Below are 24292 nucleotides of genomic sequence, written 5' to 3' on the forward strand. Positions count from 1 at the left end.
GCAGTCAGTGCGGACCCCCCCGGCCTCCGTCCCGTGCGCGTTCACACTCGGTGCGGCAATGACCGTCGCCCAAAGCACCCCGGGCTCAGCCTTCCCCTTATCTCGTTTTATCTGATAGCACAACGCTCTCGCCCCCAGGATCAGTAATACAGGAGGAGAGCGTGTAGGAAACCCTGTATAGAGCGGCGATAGTGCAAAATGGCAGCAGAGGAGTTGCATTTTTTGCTTTGTTTCTTTTCTTTATCGGGTCTTCCCGGAGACCTTCAGCGTCTTGGGCTCTTTCCGAGATACACAGAGTAAATATAAAAGGGAAACGAAAAGAAAGCGCCCCAAACTTTTTTTTTTAACCATCTCGCAGGGAGGAATAATACAGAAAACTCGGGATGCGTGGGAACAAAAGTCGTTGTGCACATCTTTAAAGCGGGAGAGAACTACAATTCGTTTTCAAGTTTCTGTAGTTGAAAGTGCAGTTCCTATTGGGAAGGGGAGAAGGGAGAAACGTCCCTGAGACAAACGCCTATTGCTAAGGATAAAACGAGGTCACGGCAGCTCCTTTGGAGTCCAACGTTTAACGGAGGGTCTATAAATTAAGAAAGGAAGACAAACGGGGAATGGGCACCGCACGGGTGGATGCGGCCGGAGCCGAAGGGGCGGCTCGGAGGGAAGAGTGTGCGGCCGGGGCTGTGCGGGGCTGTGCGGGTGGGGCTGCGGGGAGCAGCGGGGAGCAGCGGCCCTCGAAGGCAGCCCCGATCCGGTCGTTGTGCCGGTCCTCAGGAGGACACGGAGCTGGGGGAGGCCTCAGGTGAGGTGCAGTTGGATTGATCCGAGGCTTCGCTCGCTTCCTTCGCGGACCTGGAGGCAGCAGGAGGGGCGAGACCTTCCTTTTCCCTCTTCTTCTGTTTCATCCGCCTGTTCTGGAACCAGATTTTGACTTGGGTTTCGTTGAGCTCCAACGTAGCGGCGATCTCCACCCTCCGGGCCCTGGTGAGGTACTTGTTAAAGTGAAATTCTTTCTCCAGCTCCGTCAGCTGTTTGGTGGTGAAGTTGGTGCGAATGGTGTTGGGTTGGCCCAGCAGCCCATATTCCGACACTTTGGCTGTAAGGAACAAAAAACGACAGGGTAGAAGCAACAGAAGGAGGACCCAATATGGGCCTGGGGGTCCAGGAGCTGCTTGGTTGAAGGGGCATCCCCTGTGCTATGTGTTCGGCCCCCACCTCTTGCAGCTTCTGACCCATCCCTGGTTTTCCAGGGATGTAACCCGGAGGGAAATGCTGCTGGGATTTGCAGAGCTGCTCCTTTCTCTTGCAAACGGTCAACCCAGCTCCTTGCGAAGTGCCATGAAACTTGAACGTGCGTGGGAAGGAGTGGAAGGGGAGGGGGGGTGATGGTGGGGGAGAGGAGGGAAGTTCCGGATTTAAGGAAGGTTTTAGACAAGGATGTTGAACAGTGAGGGAGGTGGAAGCCACCTTTGTGGAGGAAGCAGGAAACTGGGAGTGTTTCCTATTCCGAGCTGGACTTAAACTGCATTGGGCCTGAGGGCAAGTGAGCTCATGAACCCCTTGCCAGGTGTGCCTGAAAAATCGCGAGCTGTTTTTTACTATAGAGCTTGAAAATAAGAATAAAAACGCATTTTCCTCAAGCAAAGGAGCCCAATGACCTCGAGCAGAAACCCCGGGGAGGACAACATTTCGTAGCTGCAGAACGTCCTGCCCTCCCCCCCCCCCACTCCCCTCGTACTTCTTCTCAGCCAGGATGGGAACCCCCCCGCCGAGCCTTGCGCTCCCCAAACTCACCTGTCTTGGGGGGGTTCCTCTTCACTTTCATCCAATCGAAGGTCCGCGCAGCGCTGGCATTGGGGCACGGCTCGGAGGGGCAAGCGGGGTCTTTGTCCTCATTGAGGGAAGACGAGAGGTTGCCGTAAACCCCGGCCAAGTAACCGGGCTGCTCCTGCCCGTAAATGTGCTGTTGCTGCTGGTACTGCCCTACGGCACCGCAATAAGCCTCCGGCAAGGAGCCGAGGTGGGGTCCGGTGCTCGAGGAGTAACCGGCAGCCTGGAAGTACAAGCCGTCTGCATCCTGCTGGCCGAGGTAAAGCTGGTGGTGCCCGTAGCCGGGGCTGCAGTTTTGGGTTGGGTAGCCGGAGCTCGGGGCAGCGGCAGCGAAGGGCACGGAGCGCCCGGAGGCGGAGGGGAAAAAGCCGGGGCTCTGCGGGGGGAGGTGAGCGGCCGAACCCGCGCTGCCCCCAGCACCGAAGCGCCCTTCTCCATGAAAAGTGTCACTGGAGGGGCTACCTGAGCAAGAGGGGAAGGAAGGGGAGCTTTGCTCTAAATGGTGGTAGGCGCCCGTCCCACGGTTACAAATTGCATACTCTAAGAAGGAGTTCATCCTAGTATTGTCCATCTGCCACTGATGGAGGAGGGTCAGCCTGTTTTGGGGGGGATTCCGCCTGCCCTACAACCTTTAGATAGTATGTCAAAGCTGTAAAACTTCCTTCCATGCATCGCTGGCCCTCGAACCCCGGAGCCTTCGGCGGGGCCGGGGTGGGGGCGGGGGGCCACGTGGTCCGCCCCCAACCCAATGAGCGAGGGGCTCCTGAAGTTTGTCACATCTCTGAGCTCATCCATCAAGGAGATGACATTTACATGACAAAGGGGTTTCAATCAAACCCTGCCCATCCATCTGATAACAACACGAATACGTCAAAATCTTTCCTCAAAGACTTTAAAAGAGAGGAGGGAGGTGGGGTGCGGGGAGATGATGGGGAAAAGGGGATCGGGGGGAAGAATTAGAATGATCTACGAGTGTTTTAAGTGCTAAAAAGGCTCCCGAGCGATGCGGTTAGCCAACTTCACCAGAATTTCCCCTTCCTCAACTTAAAAAAGATCTTAGTTTCACCTGAAAGGAAGACAAGGGAAAAAAAGAGGTAGGGAGGTCTGACTGCTTCCTCCCTCCACAACCCCGATGACAAAAGGATGCTCTTTTCTTCACTGCGAAACTTTCCCTTGAAAAGTGGCTTGAACTCATTTGGAACTTTCTGGGCTAAAAGTTCCTACGACAAATTCGTTCTACGTGCTTTAATTTCGTCATCCCGGCTTTGTCTGTAGGGCCAGTGTGGGTTAAAAGCAACGTAATTAAATCTGTATTCTAATGAGGCGATGAAATAAAGTTAGGAAGACAGAACGTCTTTTGTTGGAGGAGCACCATGCCCGGCTTAGCAATTGGAGCAGAGGAACTAAAAATCTTGTGTCTCTTTACTAACCCCACAATTCTTTCTATCCATCCTTTCTCCCATGTACCGACCTGCCCGCATCCACTTCCGAGCACACGAGATGTTTTTAAGGGCTGTAACCGATAGGTTCATGGGCTGCAACCTCGAGCTCTGCTTTCCTCCATCGAATCTGCTTTGACCTTTTCCCTGAGTCTGTTGTGAGCCTGAAGCTTTCCTTTAGCAGAGCCCATCTGATGAGTAGGTGGAAAGGCATTGACTTCAGGCCGGCCACTCCACTGCTCAGAGAATGGAAACATAGGTAGGCAACATTTATTTACTTGTTAGCAGAGGGAAGACAAGAGCACCCAACAATATGACGCCCACAGTCATTTGTTACTTGTCAGGATATTTACTGGTTATTCAGCCTCTAAGAAGAGCCAGGAAGGCCCTTTTTTTTTCTTTTTTTTCCCCCTCCCTCCTTAAATCGGGCCAAAAGTTCACTTTGAAAGGCATAAGCACGTTCTTTAATGCAGAGCTTTGGTGTGGCTGATGCAACCCGTTGGGATGGCATTTGTTAAGCAACTGCAACTGCATCAGCCCTCCTCCCACCTTCAAACGTCCCCGAGAGAAAAAGTGAGCTTTGCCCAACTGCATCTCTCGTCCTCCAATAAAAAGAAGAAGAAGAAACTATTTCCACTGCTGTGCTTCTGTTTATTCATGTATTCTGCAGACTTTGCTGATGCTGAGCCATTCAGGAAGAAAATAGTTGAAGTTACAAACGTTCTCTCAAACTGGATGCATTTTTCTTTCGTAAAACAAGAGGAAGTGCAGAAGGTGATCGTGAAGATTCAAAGCAGCTATGATGTAATTTCCTTTGTAAGAGAATTCGGTTTCCAGTTTGATTCCAGGAGCGCTTTCTATATTATGCTGTGCTCGCGCTGAAATTGAATGCATTCTATTTAAACGGTGCTCACAACGATGATTTATGGCTGTGAAATGAAAAAAGGAGAACGATAGGTGTTTATTTCATCCTTGAAATCCATTATTTCGTATTGTTTGATCACTTTGCATCACGGTCTCAGTCTGCTGATGCAGTACAGGGAGATGCTCGATGTTATCACAATACAGCCGTCCTTTGGAGCTTCAAGATGAGCTCCAAGAGAGCTCACTGCTGTGGCCTTACGGAGGAAAAAGTTGTGCTATAAGAATCCTCTCAACGAAAACTAAGCCGGAGTTCAGTCCTGAAGCAGTTCCTTCTGAGGATGGGAAAATCCCATAGGATGGGATCGAAATTATAGCCATGAAATACAGCAAACCATCCGAGCCGAATAGGGGTGAAATGTGGTCCTCGGACTAACGAGAGCCACTCCGGATCCTGGCACAGCCCTACAGGGGCTCTGCTCCCCTAAAGTAACCCGGGCTTCCCCAGAACGCACGGCCTGCAGATGCTGTGAACGCACAAATGCACCGGGAATCACTTGTCCAAGTTTTCCTCTTAGCCCTTCAGCCCTGGGACTGACAGCAAATCACCGTCATTATTATTAGCGGGTTTAATTCCCCTTATAAAGAAGGTGTGAGACCGTTTGGCTCTCAGCACCATCCTTTCATAAAGCGCAGGTGAAAGAAATACCCGATTATCGGCAGCAATCCATCGCATGGCGAACTTAATGCCGTCATTTGTTCCATTAAAACACCCTTTATTGAGAGCTGAGAGAGGGGAGGTGGTCAAAACATCCAAGTGGAAATTCTCAGATTGCCAGAACTCTGCCTCTTATCCCCCGAAATGAATTAATTAGCCGTTCATTACTGCTTCGTTTTCAGTCGTGTGGAGGAAGAGAGAAAGGCACCATCCGGGTGGTGCTGCTGTCTTTCAATCAGAAGGATTGAAACAGAACTTTTCGAGCTGGATGAGGACAGAGGGCAAGTGGGAAGGATTCAGCTCGTTGATTCCTGGGAAAAGAAACCGTCTTGTCCAGAATAGTGTTCGACTGGTTGATGGGAGAACGAGGAAATCCCTTCTTTGGCAGCTGCTTGGCTCCATGCAGGTGCCTTGCAGACGTCCTCAGACCACAGCCCTCAGTTCTGTGCAGGATTGAAGGCCTTCAGGATCTTTTGCTGCAAACTCCGGCCTTTATTTGAGAAGCAGAAAAGGAACGAGAGCAATCAGCAACAGAACAGGGCACGTTTTTCCCCTGAGCTGATGGTGGCAGAGGACTTCTCATGCACGGGGTGTTGGTTGGCGCATCCCTGGACAGTTTCCTGCCCCAGGTGTGAGGACAGCCGGCTCTCACTGCTAGCAAGGATGTGGGTTCCGACCTCCTGGAGAAAACCTCGCCTTTTTGTTCCCACAAAATGAAGACTTCATCTTAAAGGGAAGCTTTTCTTGTGAGTGCTGCCTTTTAGCGGCATGGAATGAACCCACGGAGCTCGAGCCTGCAGCGCTCTGGGGGGGCTTTCGCTCTTTCTTATGAAATACTTGGCTTGCTTTGAGCTTGACACGAAGGATAAGGACCTCCTGAAGGCGCCTATGTCTTCTTTTTTTCCTTGTGATACAGACTGTGTGTGAGCTGGGGGAAGTTCTGTGCAGGCAATACAAGTTAAGAGCTTCAAAATGCTCCACAGTGTTTCAGAGTCTTCAGATGCTTTGCTTTCGAGTTCAATATAAATACAGTTCTTTGCGGAGAAAGTTTGTGTCTTGCATAAGAAATGCCCCTGGTGGCTCCTGGCCTTGTGATTTATAAGTGTGTGTTCGTCTCTGACTTCGTTATCGCCAAAAAAAAGACCCACATCGTCCAAATGATGCATAGATTGCAATCTAAAAACGGAGGGGGGGAGGGGAAAACGCCAACAAGGAAAACTGGCTTCAAAGTTTGGGAGATCGAAGAAACGCTGAAGGAATCATTGGGATGAACTACAAGCACGGGGCTATCTGTGAGCTGAAGGATGAACGTGGGACAATTAAGATAAGAGAACAGTTCTTATCTGTCTCGCCCAGGAGAGAGCAGCACCGGGACAGGAGCCCACGTAGCCTGGGGGGGGTGGGGGTAGGGGGGTGTTGTTTTGTGTTCTCGCTCTCCTGAAACGCCTATTTCTCTATTTCTCCTTCTGAGTGTGGCACAACCCCATCGAATCCCACCTCAACCTACTCCAAAAGATCAAATTCCTCCTCTTTGGGCTTAGGAAACCGGTCTTGAGAGTCGCATCGGCCATGCCTATGTGGGCCCCGGGGCAGAGGTGTGCGTTTAAATGCATCCGCCCGGCTAATGAGCTTCATTTCAGCCTTCAAGCACGGTGACAGCGAAGAGAAGAGGGCTGTACCCGCTGTCCCTACGTAGAACCGTGCTGGCTGCCGAACCCTTTAAGCTCCACTTAAATCTGTGCGATTTCTCGGCGCTGCAGAATCTCGACGTGGAGCATCTCCTCCTGAACCCTTCCTTTAAAAACTGACCTGGTTTTATTCACATCTTCACCAACACTGCAGTATTTGTCGGGCAGCGTTATTAATATCATCCAGCATCATTTTAAACAACGCTCCCCTAGCCTTGAGACCTGGATTGACCACAGCGTTTCCTAAAGCAGTTTTCTCTGGATCCGACGTTCACTTTCTCTATCGTGGTACATAGAGAGGTGGGGAAATAGCAGGTAAAGCTGTGATGGAGGCAAGATTGCCAAGACGATGAGAAATTCCTCTCTCTCACCTCCTTTCATCGGTAGACATTGAGCATTGGGGATGCTCTAAAGCTTTGTCCAGTCAGTAGGAGGATGCTGGAAAAGTCTGTTATTGCTCAGGTGGGAAAAAAAAACAGCCACAGTGGGGATATTCCCAGGAAAGAGGAGTCCGTCATCAGCAACTCAGGAGGGAGTGATTCCCACACAGAAGTTAACTCTTGGAGTTTCTGCTCCTTGCCACTCTTTCCTGCACAGGTTTTCCACCCTCAGCCTTCCCATGGCTCTAATGGCTCAGTTCAGCATCTTCAGGGCCTCAAGTAGCTCTTTAGCAAACACATCCCCAGACTAGCCCAGCGCAAGATAAATATTACTTTTAGCATCCCTACAACACGTGCGAGCACATCTCATTTGCATATTTCGAGCTTAATAATCGCGAGGCAATTGCAGTGTTTTGACAACGATCAAGAGCTGAATACGCTTAATATGCTTAATGTATGCCCTCCAGTTGCACGGAACAGAAGGGCAGGGTTGCAAATATGCATTCCCCATTTGTTTGACATTTTGAAGAAGGTAAAGAATGGCTGAACTAATGGCGAAATCTTACAGTCATTCAATAATTTAGATTTTATTGAATATTCCCCTTCTTTCCTCCGACATTTCAGTCTTGCTAATTAGGACAAATAAGAAGGGCCCTGCTGTTAGCAAGGATAATAACTGGCGAGGTTCCATTTATTAAGTCACTTTCCGTGGGTGTAGAATTGATCTGTGGCTGTGACTGGCACGCTTTCCAGACCTGCAGCAACTTCGAGAAGTCATTACGATCTGCAGAAGGCCCCTCGTTAGAGATTTGTATTGATAAGGTGTCAGGGTTTGTTCGGTGGGTTCGTGGGACCCCCCCCCCCTTTCCCCACGCCCCACTCCATCCCACCCTGCGTGGACATTAAGGGGAAGGCCGTCTCCTAGCAGTCCCTAAAGGGCATCCTGGAGGGGAAGGTGTTGGCCCTGCTGTCCCCTCCCCTTCTCCTCTCGCTTCCCCTCCTCCCTTCCACACGGGAAGGGCGGCTGCTCTCGTGGAAATCCGCTGCAAAATTGATTCGCCAAATGAGAGATGTGTGCGTGCGTGCGTGTATGTGTGTTTAAGTCGAACCAGGAGCTCCCTTCTCTTGGGAGGTTTCGTGAGATGCGCGAACACACGAGGCAAAATAAAGCACGGCGGAGCGGCTCCTGCCCTGGGGCCGGAGCGGGGGCTGAGCGGGGCTCTCGGAGGGGCCGAGGGACCATCTGATGGTCGGCCCTTTCCTCCCCTCAACAAGCCTGTATTCAAGGCCGTGGGGGGCGGGGGAGGAGAGAGGGGAAATATGTAAAGCGCTGGAACAAATGGCGCTTTGATAGACAACGTCTGGCAGTGCCAACGCTGCCGCTGAGTATGTTCCAGAAGCTGGAGATATTAAATAAACTTAAAGATAATGAATAGCCTTCTGTAGGGTTGCGATCTTCCCAGCCCCCCCTCCCCCCCCCCCCAAACCCTGCACCCCCTCCCCCTCCTCGTGGCTTCGGATCGCGGTGCGGGGGCTGGGACGGCATCGGGCGCTGCTCTTTGTTATGGGAGGATGCTCAGTAACGTTCGCTTGCATGTTTTAATTGCGGTCTACTTCGATTTTCAGTATAAACACACTCCATCCCGGAGAGAGATGTGAGCAGGGTGGAAACGTCCGCTCGTTCGGTTGGGAAAGAAGGGTAGCGATGTCGGGTAGGAACGAAGAGGAGGCCTTAAAACCAAACCTCCCTTTGTTCCGACGGGAAGCGATCATCCAGCATTTCGAACAGCAATTTCGCAAATATCTGTGGAGGGCGGTTTTTTTTTTTTTCCTTCCTTCCTTTCTTTCTTTCTTTTTATTCCTTTTCACCTCTCGAAGCTGGAAACAAGCCTGACTGTGGTGCTCCTTACGTATTAAAACACGGAGGGGAGCACACGAGTTTCGCACACCCTTAAGGAGGGGTGGAAGGGGGGTGAGGGGGGTGACAGCATCCGACTCAACGCTGTACGGCCCCCAGCAGAGCCCATCGGTACAGCAAACGGCCGAGCCCCGCTGCTCCGCTCCGCTCCGGCCGCCCCAGGGCTGCCCCTCCATTCCACCCCCCCCTTGATTTTCCTCTCTGTTCTCCCATCGCTCCGAAACAGCCGCCGAATTTCTGCCGTGTGCGAGGAAACACCGGTGACTTAGCAAAGACGTAATATGATTTATTTTGGGTGTCACCGCGATTGATTCCTGCGCTGACCCCTTTTCATTCATAAGCCTCCCCCACCCCCTCTGCCTCGCCCCCCCTCCTTGATATATGAGTTTTGTGTTTAAAATCACACGTTGCGAGAAAGCTTTCGGAAAGAGAGCCGCGAACCGGGAGAGAGAAACACAAATCGTTGTGCATGGAGACAACAGATTTACCAGGCCGGGCTACATCAATGGGGTTTGGTTTTTCGTGGAGGAAAGGAGAGGAGAAAGGAAAGGAAAGAAAAAGAAAGGAAGGGAAAAGAAAGGAAGGGAAAAGAAAGGAAAGGGGGCGGAAAGGGAAAAAAAAGAAAGGGGAAAAAAAGAAAAAGAAAAAGAGGAAAGAAAAAGAAAGGCCTCTTTCTGGCTCATCTCTTTCCCCTCTATAGCATTTCTGTGTTGATCAGAATGCTGTCACCCACGTTTTGTACCCATCCTAAACCCTTTACGACGTTTCCTTCTTAACTTTTTGCCTGACCAGGACGTTGATAACGCCGACAATCGCCTCTCGTCGGCATTTGCTGCTGCAGAGCTGGGAGAGCCGTGGGATGCGGGAACGGAATGTGCGGGGGCTGCGCTTGCTGCCTTTGTGCCCCGCACCCTCCGCCTCTGCACCGCTCTGCACTGACAAAAACCCAACGGGAATCATTGGAAACCAACTCCCCTCTTCGATTCCTTTCCCCAGATCGTCACAATAATAATAATAATAATAATAATTACTATTATTATTATGAACGGCGCTGAAGGAAAACGCGGGCTCCGACTCGCGAAGCCTTAAGGATTGTTGGCTGCTACGATTCCCTTTTGTCTTTCCTCTTTCGATGCACACCAACAGAAGTCAAATTGCTGAAGATCAGGGAAGGAGATTGATTCAGGCCAACAAACCATTTCAAACGAAACACTCAGCAACGCGCTTCCCTCGCTTTTATAAAGGCATTTATTTCCTCTATGAAAATAATGTACAATAAATAATTTGCCATTTGCTATTAAAGGATTTGAATAAATAATCTACATCTAAAACTTAAAAAGGAGGAACGAAAATTCCTCTGTTCTTCTCGTTATTATTTCCTTAAGAAATCTAAAAGTCTCATTCTGATTCCTGAGAAAGTCGCTTGAAGGGTTCGCAATTGTTTTCTCTCGAGGGCGGTCATCTCTGATGCGCATGGAAACTATTGGGTGCTTCCTTTAAAATAAATAAGGAAAAAGCCTATCACTTAGCTCCTAATTTATATTTTAAATGTAAAAAGCTCTTTTATGCGAGCCTTCTAAAATAAATAGTGCGGCTGCGATTCGGATCCCTCAAAGTGAAGAGCTTTAGAATGTCCGATTGCTGATTGAAAGGGGGGTGATTTGGGTTTGTTTTGGGGGTGACCCCCTCCCGTCTGAAGAGCTGAAGCGGCTCGGGGTGGGGCAGAAAGGGACCAAAAAAAAAAAGAGACAGAGAGACAAACGGGGACGCTATTGGAAATTGAAGTGCTGCAGATCTATGGTACAAAGTGCGCTGGTAAAAAAGTCCAGATCTTCCTCCGAGAAATGGAGGGGGCTCTCCAAAGAATCCTGAAGAGAGGGGGAGAGCTGCAAGCAAGATTCTGCCGAGAGGATGCTGAGTTCCGGCAACCAAGGCGAGCCCTGGCTCTCGGGAAAGCTGAGATCCGAGGGGGGGGGTCCGGGCCGATCGGTGCCCCGAGGGCTGCGGGGCTGCTCGGGCTGCGCACCCCGGTACGGCCCCGGGCACGGCCCCAATAAGGGGCTTTCCTCGGCCTCATCCGTGGCTTCGCTGCCCTCATCCAGCCCTGGGTAAGCGATGTCCCCGTCGGGGGGATCTTTGTATTGTGTTTGCCTCTTATGCTTCATCCTGCGGTTCTGGAACCATACTTTAACTTGTCGTTCGGTCAGATCGAGCAAAGCCGCAATTTCTACCCGACGGGGCCTGCAGAGGTATTTGTTGAAGTGGAATTCCTTCTCCAGCTCCAGGAGCTGTGTGTTGGTGTAAGCTGTCCGGAGCCGCCTAGAGCCGCTGCTGTCTGCCAACCCCTGCGTGTCTTAAACACACAAAACCTCACATTGCGGGGAGGGAGCGGGGCCGGGGAGAGGATGGAAGGGACGGAGCCGCCCCCCCCTCTCCCCCCTCACCACGGGCAGAGCTCAGCGTGCCCCCACGGTACCCATCGGGAGGAGGTGGGGGGTTGGGGAGCCGCTACGAAAGAAAGTAAACGTTTAATTGCTCTCTTCCAACGGGGATGAGGGTTGGAAATCGCTTTCTTGTAGCCTTGTCCCAAGGAGGAGAAAGGATTTTGCTCCCTGGCCTCTCCCTTTAGACACCTTCCTTCCCTGCCTTCTTTTCAGATACGGGGAATTTCGATCCTTTCCTTCTACCCCCTCGCCTTTATTTTTAATTTGTAATTTTTTTTCTTATTATTTTAAAGCCAGTAGATAAGGACTGACCCTGCGGAGCTTTGATTTCATTATTCCTGCGTTATCTGATCAGTGAGCTCTGATATCCGCCCTTCTGCCTGAACGTACTTTTACCTGAGCGGTGCTACAAAAATACCCAAGCAGCGAATTGAGCCTCAAACATTTTGTCCCCGGGGAAGGAGGATCCCTGGCCGGATCTGCCGAGCTCCTTATCCAAACAGAGCTTCGGAGGGAAGACATTCATTTATCCGAGGGCTGGGGGGGTTGGGTGTTCCTATCTATCCATTCGTTTATTTTTGCAATAGGGATCTGGCTCTTCCCACTGCCTCGGATGCTCGGGGAGTTCTGTTCGCTCTCCTTCTGCCTCCTCATCTAGCCCGCAGCATCCCCGCATTACCCACCCGTCTTTCTTTTCCTTCTCCACTTTTCTTTCGTTCGATTTTTATTTTTTTTTATTCCCCCTGTAGGTTGTAAAAGAATTCGAGGCTGGCAGAGGAAGCCAAGAAAATGGAGCCGTGGCTCAGCTGCCAAATCCTCCCTCTGTAGCTAATAAAAAGCCCGGCTTCCCCTGAAATCTCTCCCTCTTCGCTTTCACAGAAGTTGCAGCAAATTGCTCTTTTATTTGCAGGGGGGGAGGAGGCAGTATAAATTCCCCCCCTCTCTCTCCCCCCTTCTCATACCCCCCCCCCCCCCCCCTTCCCCGGCTGTGTGCATTGCTGCGGTGTATTTTATTGCGTGACACAGTTTGGGAGAGGTGCGGGGCAAAGTCTGCTGGGGGGGGGAGAGAGGGGGGGGAGGGCGGGTAGGGCTGCTGGTGGGACGGGGATCGTTTATAATTCGGATCCTCTCCGATTTCAGCCAACAACCCCTCAGCCCCTCATTATACGAACCTGCAGGAGATCCTGCGGCGGGGATCGGCACCGAGGAAGATGATGGGGGGAAAGAAGAGGAAGATGAGGATGGAGCCTGGGTGGTTTTCTTGGACGATTTCTTCTCCTTCATCCAAGGGAATTCCGCTGCCAAAGGGCCGGGCTGTGCCGGAGGTTGAGGCTGGAGCAGGCCATGGGATGCTCTTTTTTGGCTCCTCTGTCTTGCCTGGCTGCTGGAACAAGGATTCAGGCTGAAGACGGTTTGCTCGAAAGGAGGAGGAATTAATGTCGAGTCCTTGATTGATGAAGTTTGAAATGTCTCCAGGACAGCGGGAAGAGACGTCAGGCACTCTGCGAGCGAAGGCTGGCTATTTATAAACCCGATCTCCCTCTCAAATTCAAAATTCATGGCTTTTCCAGGGCCCAGGGTTTAAAAAGCGGGAGGGGGGGAGGAAGGAGGAGGGGAAGAGAGGAAGAAATCGAAGGGCCTCAGTTTTTATGGCAGTGATGATGATGGTTCTCGGGCTTTTTATAATTGTTATATTGCTGATAATACAGGCGTATGGGGACCTTGCTCTATTAAACTCGAGACTGGGGCGAAATTGCAGCCAATTCCTGGTCACGTGGCCACCCCTGGCCAATGGCAGGCGGGGCCTGGTGGCAAACAGAAAGCATTATTTTCTTTAATTGATTAAAAAAAAAGAAGAAGAAGAAGAAGGCGAGAGAGAAGATCCCCAGGAAAGGATCCCTGCCATCGCTCCTCTGCTAGCAGAGAGATGCAGGGTGGTTCGGTGGGGCCAGCAGGCAGGGAAATGCTGGCTGGGGCTGCTGGGTGCTGCTTGGCACTGCCTGGGGTTGCTGGGTGCTGTTTGGTGCTGCTTGATGCTGTCTGAGCTGCTGGGTGCTGCTCAGTTCTGCACGCACTTCTGGGTGCTGTGTGGTTCTGTTTAGTATTTCTTGCACTGCTTGGTGTTGCTTGGTGCTGCCTGCAGTACTGGGTGCTCCATGGTACTATATGGTGCTGCTTGCACAGCTCAGTTCTGCCTGCATTGCTAGGTGCTGCTGGGTGCTGCATGCACTGCCTGCTGCTTCTTATTTCTACCTGCACTGCTGAATGCTGCTCAGTTCTGTTTGCACTGCTGGGTGCTGCTGGGTGCTGCATGCATTGCTGGGTGCTGCATGCATTGCTGGGTGCTGCTCATTCCGACCTGCACTGCTGGGTGCTGCTGGGTGCTGCATGCATTGCTGGGTGCTGCTCATTCCTACTTGCACTGCTGGGTGCTGCATGCATTGCTGGGTGCTGCTCATTCCTACCTGCAGTGCTGGGTGCTGCTCAGTGCTGGCAGCACTGCCTGGTGCTGCGTGGAACTTCCTGGCCTTGCCAGCTCTGCCCATCTCCGCCTCTGCCATTTGCTCATCTCCACAAAGTTCGCACCCCCCCGGGGGGTTGCAGGCGTGGGAAAAGCGGCGCTGCCAGCCCGAAATGCCCTCATGCAGCCGGGAAGAAAGCGGTCCGAACCGCAGGCGAGCTGCCTGGGGGTATTTGAATGCCATAAATACATCGCCGAGCTTCAGAAGTTCGCATGAGCAAGGTCTGTCTGAGCCCGGCTATGAGGCACTTAGGAAATCAAGTGAGCTTTCAAGTCAAGTGAAGTCAGACCGGCCCGATTTAGCTCCTGAAACGACTTGTAAAGAAGCAGCGTAATCCTTCTGCCTCTAAAGCGACACTTAATGGATCCTTGGCACTTTCCTTAAAGGCCAAACGTGTTTTTAAGGTCATGGATATCTCTGAAATCACATCTCTTTCCTTCCCATCTTATATTTCTCCCCTCCCTCCCCGTTTCCCCTTGCCAATAAACGGCTCCACTTCCAGAGTTTACCAAATAAATAAATAAAGCGAAAAGTCACTTCCCAGGAAGATCGTTTCTTTCAAAGTGGCCGAAATCCATACAACCCGAAAAGAAGAGAGAAACAATCAATCTTGTTCTTTTCCTTTTCTTTTCTTTTCTTTTCCTTTTCTTTTCTTTTCCTTTTCTTTTCTTTTCCTTTTTTCTTTTCTTTTCTTTTCTTTTCTTTTCTTTTCTTTTCTTTTCTTTTCTTTTCTTTTCTTTTCTTTTCTTTTCTTTTCTTTTCTTTTCTTTTCTTTTCTTTTCTTTTCTTTTCTTTTCTTTTCTTTTCTTTTCTTTTCTTTTCTTTTCTTTTCTTTTCTTTTCTTTTCTTTTCTTTTCTTTTCTTTTCTTTTCTTTTCTTTTCTCTTCTCTTCTCTTCTCTTCTCTTCTCTTCTCTTCTCTTCTCTTCTCTTCTCTTCTCTTCTCTTCTCTTCTCTTCTCTTCTCTTCTCTTCTCTTCTCTTCCTTTTTCTTCCCTTTTCTTCCCTTTTCTTCCCTTTTCTTTTTTTTCTCGAATGAATTTGACAGCTCAGCCCGGCGCACTCAGCAAAGAATTTTGTCTTTAGCAAAGGAGTCACTCAATGCAAAATCAAGAGCCAAAAAAAAAAGAAAGAAAGAAAAAAAAAGTTTAACCCAGGGGTCTGAATTCGGGAAGTGTAGAATGTAACCATTGCTTGGGGTGGGAGGTGAGGGGGGGTGGTAAAAAAAAGAAGTTATCTGCTGCAAAATGGAAGTTGGGGTGGCTCGTATGTGTTTGTTCAAGCTCCACTTCTCCCATTTTTTTGCAGCAGGCGAGGGCCGGCAGGCTGCATTCACACGGGGAGAAGCCTAGAAACTTTTGTCACTTCAAGCATCCGTGTGGGTGGGGAGGGAATCAGAGGGACCACATAATAATGAAGCTGAAGCGGCGATCCAAGCGCAGTTTGGCAAAGGGGTAAAACCAAATTAAAGAATGATACGAATACAAAACGAGGTTGGATTGAAGGCTTTGGGGGTTTAGGAGGGTTTCCTTCAATGTTTAACGGTTCCTGTATGCGCTCATGGAAACAAACGTAAATCTCATCAGACGAGGGCAGAAGTACGAATTCAGAGTTTGGTTTGGGATCTTTTCTTATTGATTTGGATGGAAACGCGTGTAGAGGAGTTCGGGGTTTATCACTGGGAGTGGTTCGCTTCCAGGCTGCGGTGCAGCCAAAGAGTTGGGGATGCAAAAGGAAACATTTTCCCAGCCGCCCTCAGCTGGTTCCGCTGCTTTTGCTAACACCAAAGCTGCAAAATAAAACAAAACAAGACAAGAGAACGGCATCTCTCGAGGAAAGAGCCGACTCTTTTCCCACGAGCTCTGTGCTCTGTGAGCTCTGGGCGGGGGGAGGGCATACATAGCCTGATGGGAAGCGATTCCCACGGCTCGGGAGCGGTTGGGAGATGCGATCACTGCGGGGCAAAGCCGGGTCTGCTCCCCTCGTAGAGCGGCCCAGACGGAACGTGAAGATGCGGAGATTTGCAGGAGTCCGTGCAGAAGCGACTGGAAAAAGCAAGAGCGGTTCCTTGCCCCGAGCATCGCCTTGAGTTCTCCTTAAGGATCCTTAACTAGATGCTGGGGAACCCTGATACAAAACCGGATTGGGTTGTGGGATCGAGAAAATGGTATTCAGCAAAGAGGGAGCGGGGGAGGAGGGGGGCGAGAAGCCACTGCCTGAGCCTTTTATTTGCCCCGATCCCGATCAGCGATTGCAACGCTTTTATGCTTCTAAATTATAGTATCCTCGAATGGTAAATTGCTCTCTGCATGGATGGGCAGAATCGAGAACAGGTCTTGGGAGAAAAACAAGCCCCGTCTTTCTTTCATACCGCTATTTATTATTGCGCGAAGGTTATAATTATTAACCTGGAACTTCATTTATTAAGCGAGATCGGAGAGAGGGAGAAAGAAGAGATCGTTTCTCATGGAAATCTCTCTCCTCTCCACAATTTCACCTGGGGGGGATGGAGGGGGGGGGGGGGGGAGTTATTCAGACACCCACGGCTGCTCCTGAGTGTGCAAACCTGTGTGCAAATCCACGGACAGTGCACACGCTCACATTTACACACACCCACACCGGCTAAGTCCTGCCCAGCCTTTCCCTCCCTCCATATCCCCCAACATCGGAGCATCTCCAATCTGACATCAGCTCCCCCCACCCCATTTTCCAGAGCCGTAAAACTTATACTGCCCCTCGCTGCTTTCATATAAGTTTTCTTAAGGCTTTGGAGCATAAAAACCCGAATTTTGCGCAGTGTGATCCTTGCTGCTGCCAAGGGCCGCTCCCCCCATTGCTGGCTCCTACGTTGCAGCCCTTCACAGCAGCTTTCTTTCTCTTAATGACAATTTCCAGCGTGCTTGCATGAAGGTACGTGTGCTGGTGCTTGTGCACGCGTGACCATCGCCGTGCGTGTGCATGCACGCGTGTGCACACACGGCAAACCCCCTTTAAAATCCCTGCGTGGAAACTCGGGCCATTTTCTTTCATTATTAGTAATATTTTGTGCGCGATTAATCATTTTCCTTTGTTTTCATTTACGGCCCAATGGCGGCTCGGCCTCCGCGCCACGTGACCCCGCTTTGTGACCGCGGGTGCGGGGGGGGGGCGCGGAGCGGGGCGGCCCCAAATCTCGGCCTCTGCGAACGGCGTGGGCCGCTCCGCTCCCCGGCCTGGTCTGCAGCGCTCTTCTTTTCTCTCTTTCCTTCCTTTCTTTCTTTATTTTTTTTTCTTTTTCCTTTTCCTTTCCTTTTTCCTTTTTCCTTTTTTCTTTTTCCTTTCCTTTTTCTTTTTTTTTCTTTTTCCTTTCCTTTTCCTTTTTTTTTTTCCATTCCCTTTTTTTTTCTTTTTTTTTTCTTTTTTTTTCTTTTTTTCTTTTTTTTTCTTTTTTTCTTTTTTTCTTTTTTTTTCTTTTTTTCTTTTTCCTTTTTTCTTTTTCTCCCTCTTTCTCTCTCTTTCTCTTCTTTTTCTTCTTCTTTTTCCTTTTCTTCTTCTTCTTTTTCTTATTCCTTTTCCCTTTTTCTGCTCCCCTTTTTCTTCTTTTTTTCCCTTTTCCTTTTTCCTTTTTTTCCCTTTTCCCTCTTATATCTTTTCTTCCCTCTTTTCCCTTTTTCCCTGTTTCCTTTATTTTTTTCTTTTTCCTTTTCCTTTATCCTTTTCCTTTATCCTTTATCCCTTTCCTCTTCCTGCTTTTAAATCCAACTGCTAGGACGAGATGAAATTGATAACAGAAAGTTTATTCAAGAATTGTTCAACAGACAACCCTTAAGCAAGGAAATAAAATAACTACTATAAGAACAAAGAAAGATCTCCAAAGAGGAGGGGCAAGATGGGAGGGAGGGATTAGCTATAGTTCTTCTAATTCAGGACTATACAATTACAGTCTGGTTCTGCTCTCATGCCTCCAGTAGAACTAATTACATTATTCATAAGTACGAAGGTAACATAAAACTACTCGTCTTTCTAAATTACAGTAACTAAAATAAGCTTGTTGTACAATGACAAGGAAACACAATGTCCTTTATAACAAGTAAATACTAAAAAAGTACAATTTGATTCTTTTTTTTTTTTTCCCTCATATAAATACATAATATTGGGGATAAATAATACAAAAAGGAAAATATTTTAAACTGGCTATAACCAATAAATATATATGAATGTTCACCAGAACACACACCTATTGAAGGACGTCTCGACTGAGTTCAATGAACGCCCTTCAAACTTGTTTTTATACCCATTATATGTAAACTCTAAGTGCAACAAAGATGTCCAGACAATAAAGCATTAGCAAATCCTAGAGATCCATTCACTTCTGCTTCCATTGGAGGACATTCCATTTGTTCAAATATACCCTGTTTTCACGTAAGGTCAAGAGAAGAGGAGGAAAGAAGCATAGGACTTCTAAGTCTTAAGATTGCTTTTCTATTAATGAACCCTAAGAAAAAAAAAAAGAAAACCAAAAAACCCCAAAAACCCTGGTATCATCAAATGGAAACTTCACTTCATCGGTGGCAAAGGTGGAAAAATATTCAGACCTGTCAACATTTTCTTCCTCTCGTTGGGCTGCAGTTCCTGTCGGTGGGGTTTTAAGCAATTTAGAAACTCTTTTCCTAAACCTTTTTGCAGTTCTTACACCTCTCTCGTTTTCTTTTCTATTTTTCATTATGATTTTTGAGAGGGGAGGCGTGGATGGGAGGGGAAGAGCGTGGATCCCACGCGTTGGCAGGTGTGTATATTTGCCTTTTGTTTGGGGATTGGTGGGAAGTAACTCAGCGAAGAAGGATGCCCTGCCTCTGGAGGTTGGGGAGGAAAGCTCAAAGCTCTTGAGGACTGAAGTGGAGGGCAGTTTTCTTGAGCATCCCTTGTGCTAACCTGTGTAGCCACGTGTAGATGCAGAGGCACCAACTGTGAAGGTCTGGCTGGCCATCTGCTTTCCACTGACCAAGAATTATCAGTGATAATCTGCCCTGGGTTTGGAAATTAAGGGTGTCGCTGCTACAAATCTCCTAGGTTCCCATAAAACTCCCCCAAAGCCGCTTCAGAAACATTTGTGTTGACACGCAGGAGGTATATCTTTTCAGAGAGAGAAATGCTTTAGACATTAAATACTGAAACCCTTGGAAATTGGGCCAAACAGAACCCGGAAATAACACTGGCAAACTCAACAGCTTGGTAGAACTTGCCTAAGTGAAGAAAGGAAGAAAACAGCTCAACACAAATGTTTCTGAAGGCCGTCCTGCCCCGTGCCCCCTCCAACTCGTGTGTTGGTTGCCATCCAGTTCACTGGAGCCCATCCCTGCTCCCGATCACAGGTGGGTCAGCTTGGGGGCCTCCTGGATTCTGCCCTGAGAAGATGCGTGATGCGAGGAAAGGTCTGTGTAGGTGGGATGGGGCTCGCATGGTCCGTGGTGTTGGCTTGGAGGCATCTGCGGGGGTCCGTTGTAGTCCATGCTGGCCGCCTGGTGATGTGGGAGGTGATTGAGGCCATAAAGGGATGGGCCAGAGGTGGGCAGAGAGTCCACGTAGTTACCTCCAACGTAGACTGGACTTCCCTGCATGCTGGGAGTCCCGTAGGTCACCCCATTCCCTTGTAACACGTGGGGGTCGTACTCGGGGGCCGTGTTGGTGTACTTCTGTTGGGAGGGGCAGCCTTTGATGGGGTTTTGGTAGTTAGTTGACATGGCGTAGGCATTTTGGTGGGGCTTGTTGAAGGAAGGTGGGGAAGGGGCATCATAGTTACTGCTCATGGTGTGCAAGGCGTTCATAAACCCGGCGGAGGATTGCATGGGCTGGGGGGGGCTGCCGGTGGGGGAAGGCCCTCCGGAGGAAGAGCCCATCCCTTTTGACTTCTGATCTTTCTTATACTTCATCCTCCTGTTCTGGAACCAGATTTTGATCTGCCTCTCACTGAGGTTCAGCAGGTTGGCCATCTCCACGCGTCGGGGCCGGCAAAGGTAGCGATTGAAGTGGAATTCCTTCTCCAGCTCCACCAGCTGAGCACTGGTGTAAGCTGTGCGGGCTCTCTTGGAGGCCGAGGAGCCCGGAGGGCTTTTCTCGCCGCTGCAGGTTTCTGCTGGCCGTGAAATGAAATAAAAGATAATTACTTACATGCAGAAATTGAATGCATCGTTTCTTAATAAATCCTGGAACAGGCACGAGAGCTCGACCCCCCCTCCCCCCGTTCCTCACCCCTTTGCATTAGCCTGCACTCCATAATCATGTCATTTATTAAGAGTTCTGTTCTCCAAAGCTGCCCCTGGTTTATGAAAATTTGATCATGTCATGTAGAAAAGGATTCCAGGGCCATTTATTTAGGAGTCGATTATTTTCAACAGATAATTTTGAGAAAATAATCTTTGGCAGGGGGGCAACGACTGTGAAGCCAATTAATATTAACGCGGGGCAGTGTTGGGAGGTAGTTTGTTTGCAGAAGCAGGAAGGCACACACATGCACGTCCTGTTTGTGCCTCGTTTTTTGCTTAACAGAATTAGTTGCATGCACGTTGTTAAATACCAAATTCCATTCACACTGATATTTTTGCACTATAAGCACGTGCATAATGGATACATGATATTAGCACTGTGAAGTGTGTGCTGCAGAGTTTATACAGATGCATTTGTCACCACAGTGCCATTTCCACACTGATCTTTCTTTCTTTTTTTCCTTGATTGCATTAGAGATGCGTGCATGCAAAAATCTCCACCTATTTATGCATATGCTCCCTGTGTGCATATGTACACTCAGAGCACCGTGTTCACCACTGTGTCTGAGGCAGGGGGAAGGAAGAGATCAAGCACTCAGCTTCAGCATCGCTGGGCAGTTGGTGGCTGCACATTTTGGGCTGTGTGTATCTGCACAGTCAGGCAGTGGCCCTATTCAGCTGCCTGGTTGTACTTCCCTGCCATGCTCTGGTTGTTGTAGGATAAGCCAAGTGTTCTCAGCCAGCAATGCAGGATGGAGCAAGGCCATGGGGTGCACATAGCTAGCAGCTGTGGGTCGTGCCCAGTATCTGCAACCTCTCTGCATTCTTTCCCCCCATCCATCCTCTAAACAAGATCCCGTGGCTCTTTGTTACCCAGCGATTTAGGAAAAGAGATGCTCACAAAAGAAGAACGGTGTACCTGTGCTAGGGGAGCTGCTTTTCTGTTTCGAGTTTTGCCTCGATTCTTTCATCCAAGGGAAAATCTGCTTGGTGAGACTGGAGTTTGCACTGAGGTTGGCTTTACTCAGGGCACTTTTGCTGCTCCCTGACTGGTTATTGCTGTTGCTACTGGTGCTGTTGGTGGTGGGGTTTGGGGGTGGTGAAACAGTCGGAGGCGGATGGTGTTCCTGGGGCAAACTCGGCCTCATACAGCTCCCATTCAGGTCTTTACTTTTTGCATGCTGGGTCGTGTTGCCGAGGGACTGGAGGGAGCAGGCGGACCTCTGGAAGTCGTTCTCCACGTGGGAACCCGGTTGGAAGGGCTGCTGGGGGCCCTCGTAGCCAAACCCGTTGGTGCTCCCATAGGAATAGCCCCCAAAGAGAGTGGAGCTTTCGTAGTACGTTGTCTTCTGCATCTCCGGGATTCCCCAAAATGATTTTTCCAGCTACCAGGGTCTTGACACCCCTATGGCAGAACATTGGCACCCCAAGGCCACGTGACAGGCCGTTTCCAGCTGTCTATTGGAAGCTGACCTGAAAGGTTAGGAGAAAACACACAATAATAGTACCCGGCCTATGAATCCATCTTGGGGCCTGAAAGGCACATGACATGAATAGGGTCCTGCAGAACAGGGTGAACAGATGCTTTGAGCAGATTTTGTCCTGTGTGCAGCCTCAGAAGGCTCATCAAATGTTGCAGTGCAAAAGTGCTGAGCTGATTTTGGGGGGTATTTTTTCCTGGCTGTTGTTTGTTTGCCCCTTTCTTTCCCTTAGAGCATAGCAGCAAGGCTGTAGAACTACATACACACAAGCACACGTGGCTACATCTAAATACTTCTATTTAGGCCCATATTTCTCTCTGTGTGTAAGTATATGCACACATGCATTCACACATACATCCACTGATACGGGTGTATGGATATACATGCAGATCCACATGCAACTAACACACACATTAACATCAAGACAAGCCTCCAGAATAGATAATTGCTAACTACAAGCACGAGAGAGGAATGAGATTCTGGCCTTCCTATCCCCGACCTTTTCAAACCAGGCATAAAAACCAGCAGGATGTTATGGAGTCAGAAAAGTGCACTAAGTTGAGGGTAGGGCCATCCTCTGCTCTGTTTGTTTTTAATTGGAAAACAGCAAAGCCTTGATATGCCCTATGCAGGTAGCCCCGTCCTGACACACTTGGCTCAATTTGCTGTTTACTCAGAGACTCACAATGTCTTTGGAATTCAGAGCAAATATTTTAAGCAGATTGAAGCAAGGGCACGAATTCAAGAATGTGCTTCCTTTGGCCTGTTTGTCAGCCCCTCTCTCTCTCTCTCTCTCTGGCAGCACAGGTTGTATTTAGAAAACACAGCCCTTCATTGCACTGCTTCAACCTCACCAGTGTTGAATCTGGAACTACTATTGCTGAGATGTAATTCCAAAACCACTTTGATTGCTGGTTTTTTTTCCCCCCTCCTCAGAAAACAAACATCTCCAGACCATTTGCTCCTAACTTTGTAACCCTTTGGTATTTTAGCATTCCTCCCTCCCTCAGTCCAAGCTCCCAGAGTCTAAAAACCCACTGCAAACCCTCGGATGGCAAAATGAAACCTTTCTCTTTTCTTTCTCTCTTCATGTACTTCCTCCTCCTCCCTCTTTTTTTCCCTCCTGTTTATGAATTTCTCCCTCTCTCCGATGCTTTTCTCCCTTTCTTTCTCTTCTCTAAAGCATCAACTTTCTCCGCCGCGAAGACAGAGGAGAAATACCCTTAAGAAATACGAAAACGATCTTGAGCAGAAAATAATCTGATGGATAAGGGTGAATCAGGCAGCAAACTGAAAAGGCAGAGGCTCCTCTCTGCAGCTCGGAGTTGGCAAGGAGCCACTGTACTTAAAAAAAAAAAAAAAAGATATCCATTGTATATTTAATTGTATCTACCGTGTATTTAATTGCGTCTGGGCTCTCCGTTCCTCTAAAATAAAACAAAATAAACTCGGTGGAGATAAAAAGTCTCATGCGATAGATCCGAGCGTTGGGGTTTGACAGCAGCCGCAGCTCGGTAATAAATAAGAGCTTTTTCCTCCCTTCCCTTCCCCGGCTGCTGAGCTCCTCTCTCACGACAGACGAAAGCCCCATCTACTTTTAACACGGCCGCAGACAAAGTGCCCACGAAGGGACGGTTTGGGTTTTTTTGCACTGATTAAATCCTTTATGCATTCCCAGATCTGCATTGCATCTTCCGCCGAGATGTATTATTGTCTGCGGCGAGAGTGATGTCCTTGCTGGGAGTTATTCTCATTCGGTTCCCTCGGCATGATAAATAAGTCTTATTAAAAAGTAAACTCCTCTACCCTGGCTGAGAAGCCGGGAATTAATTAGCAAACAGCAGCGCCTTTCTTATGAATAGGTTTGCTGAAATCATCTGGAAGGGCAGAGGTGGGAATTTCTCCAAGGCCTTCCTGTCTGCCATAGGATTCTTAAGGAAGAAGAAGAAGGAAAAATAAAAGGCAAAACCGACACCAACACAAAACAAACCAAAAGCAAAACGGAGCGGGGAGGCTCGGCCAAAAAAGAAAAAAAAAAGCAGCTAAAAATAACAGCGATTTCTTTGGGTTTTGTTTTGGAAACGTCCATAAAAGAAATTTACGATCCCCATTCGCCCAACGGCTCTTTTCGCTCGTGGCATCCGCCGAAGGTTCGCTTTGTACCTCATCTCTCAAACGCCGCTCATTTATCTTCGCCGAGGACGGCCGCGATCCTTAATTATTGACTCCGAGGGATTGTCGGCTTTCAAAAAAAAAAAAAAAAAAGAAAAAAAAAAAAAGAAATAAATAAAAAAAATCTCGGGAGGAATAATAAATATTCGATTCTCTCCTCTGTTCCAATTAAAGGCGGGCTGGATCCGCGCTGGGTGATTCGTAGAGCTCCAACTTTCACTTCGAGAGAAGGGAACGTTTAAGCACAAACTCTGCGCCCAGAACTTTGGAGTGCGAAGGTGTTGAGATATTTATCACTCCCCATTTTCCCTCCTCGGTCCTCCGAAAGAATAATAAAAATCGGGGGAAGGTAAAGGTGATGGAGGGCTGCGAGAAGAAACGGGGCTCCGGGGGGGGGGGGGGGGGGGCGGCGGGGGGGGAAGAGGAGAAAAGAAACGGAAGGCGGATGTATTCTGCTGTAAAAAAAAAACCCTTCCCTCCATGTTGGAAACCCTAAATTCACAACCTGCCTGTTTGTGAAGAAGAGAGGGGTCTTTCCCCTCCCCGCCCCCCCCCCCCCTCCCCTCTCCCAAGGTACGTTTCCCACAGCCGGGGGAGCAG

General features: G+C 49.1%; 3 protein-coding genes across 6 annotated transcripts; all 3 read right to left on the reverse strand.

Moving 5' to 3' along the window:
* Positions 1–770: 770 nt before the first annotated feature.
* Positions 771–2464, reverse strand: HOXB1 (homeobox B1). Its single transcript, XM_052700126.1, has 2 exons — positions 1795–2464; positions 771–1096 (listed from the first exon to the last, which is right to left on the reverse strand). Exons 1-2 carry the CDS (start codon positions 2399–2401, stop codon positions 771–773), a joined length of 933 nt encoding a protein of 310 aa, XP_052556086.1. The 5' UTR covers positions 2402–2464.
* A 7600-nt stretch (positions 2465–10064) lies between these two features.
* On the reverse strand, positions 10065–14230 carry HOXB2 (homeobox B2). The gene is made up of 2 exons (XM_052700158.1): positions 12451–14230; positions 10065–11187 (listed from the first exon to the last, which is right to left on the reverse strand). The coding sequence occupies exons 1-2, from the start codon at positions 12836–12838 to the stop codon at positions 10604–10606; spliced, it is 972 nt and encodes a 323-aa protein (XP_052556118.1). The 5' UTR covers positions 12839–14230; the 3' UTR covers positions 10065–10603.
* Positions 14231–17552: 3322 nt separating this feature from the next.
* Positions 17553–24195, reverse strand: HOXB3 (homeobox B3). Of its 4 annotated transcripts, none has more exons than XM_052700166.1 (3): positions 23684–24195; positions 20959–21512; positions 17553–19909 (listed from the first exon to the last, which is right to left on the reverse strand). In XM_052700166.1, exons 2-3 carry the CDS (start codon positions 21392–21394, stop codon positions 19143–19145), a joined length of 1203 nt encoding a protein of 400 aa, XP_052556126.1. In that variant the 5' UTR covers positions 21395–21512; positions 23684–24195; the 3' UTR covers positions 17553–19142. The 4 variants fall into 4 exon arrangements, with proteins under 4 accessions (XP_052556126.1, XP_052556125.1, XP_052556124.1 ...); XM_052700165.1 differs by having other exon boundaries at positions 22914–24195; XM_052700164.1 differs by having other exon boundaries at positions 20959–24195.
* Positions 24196–24292: the final 97 nt, after the last annotated feature.

This window comes from Tympanuchus pallidicinctus, unplaced genomic scaffold (genome assembly GCF_026119805.1).
Source record: "Tympanuchus pallidicinctus isolate F22 unplaced genomic scaffold, pur_lepc_1.0 scaffold39, whole genome shotgun sequence".
Classification (NCBI taxonomy): Eukaryota; Metazoa; Chordata; class Aves; order Galliformes; family Phasianidae; genus Tympanuchus; species Tympanuchus pallidicinctus.

Bases quoted from the DNA above. Each gene is read 5' to 3' on its own strand.
- HOXB1 (XM_052700126.1), bottom strand. From the start codon at position 2,401: ATGGACAATACTAGGATGAACTCCTTCTTAGAGTATGCAATTTGTAAC. The intron at 1,097-1,794 runs GTGAGTTTGGGG...TGTTCCTTACAG, and splicing joins GAGGAACCCCCCCAAGACAG to CCAAAGTGTCGGAATATGGG.
- HOXB2 (XM_052700158.1), bottom strand. From the start codon at position 12,838: ATGAATTTTGAATTTGAGAGGGAGATCGGGTTTATAAATAGCCAGCCT. The intron at 11,188-12,450 runs GTTCGTATAATG...TGTGTGTTTAAG, and splicing joins CGCCGCAGGATCTCCTGCAG to ACACGCAGGGGTTGGCAGAC.
- HOXB3 (XM_052700166.1), bottom strand. From the start codon at position 21,394: ATGCAGAAGACAACGTACTACGAAAGCTCCACTCTCTTTGGGGGCTAT. The intron at 19,910-20,958 runs GTACACCGTTCT...TTTCACGGCCAG, and splicing joins AAGCAGCTCCCCTAGCACAG to CAGAAACCTGCAGCGGCGAG.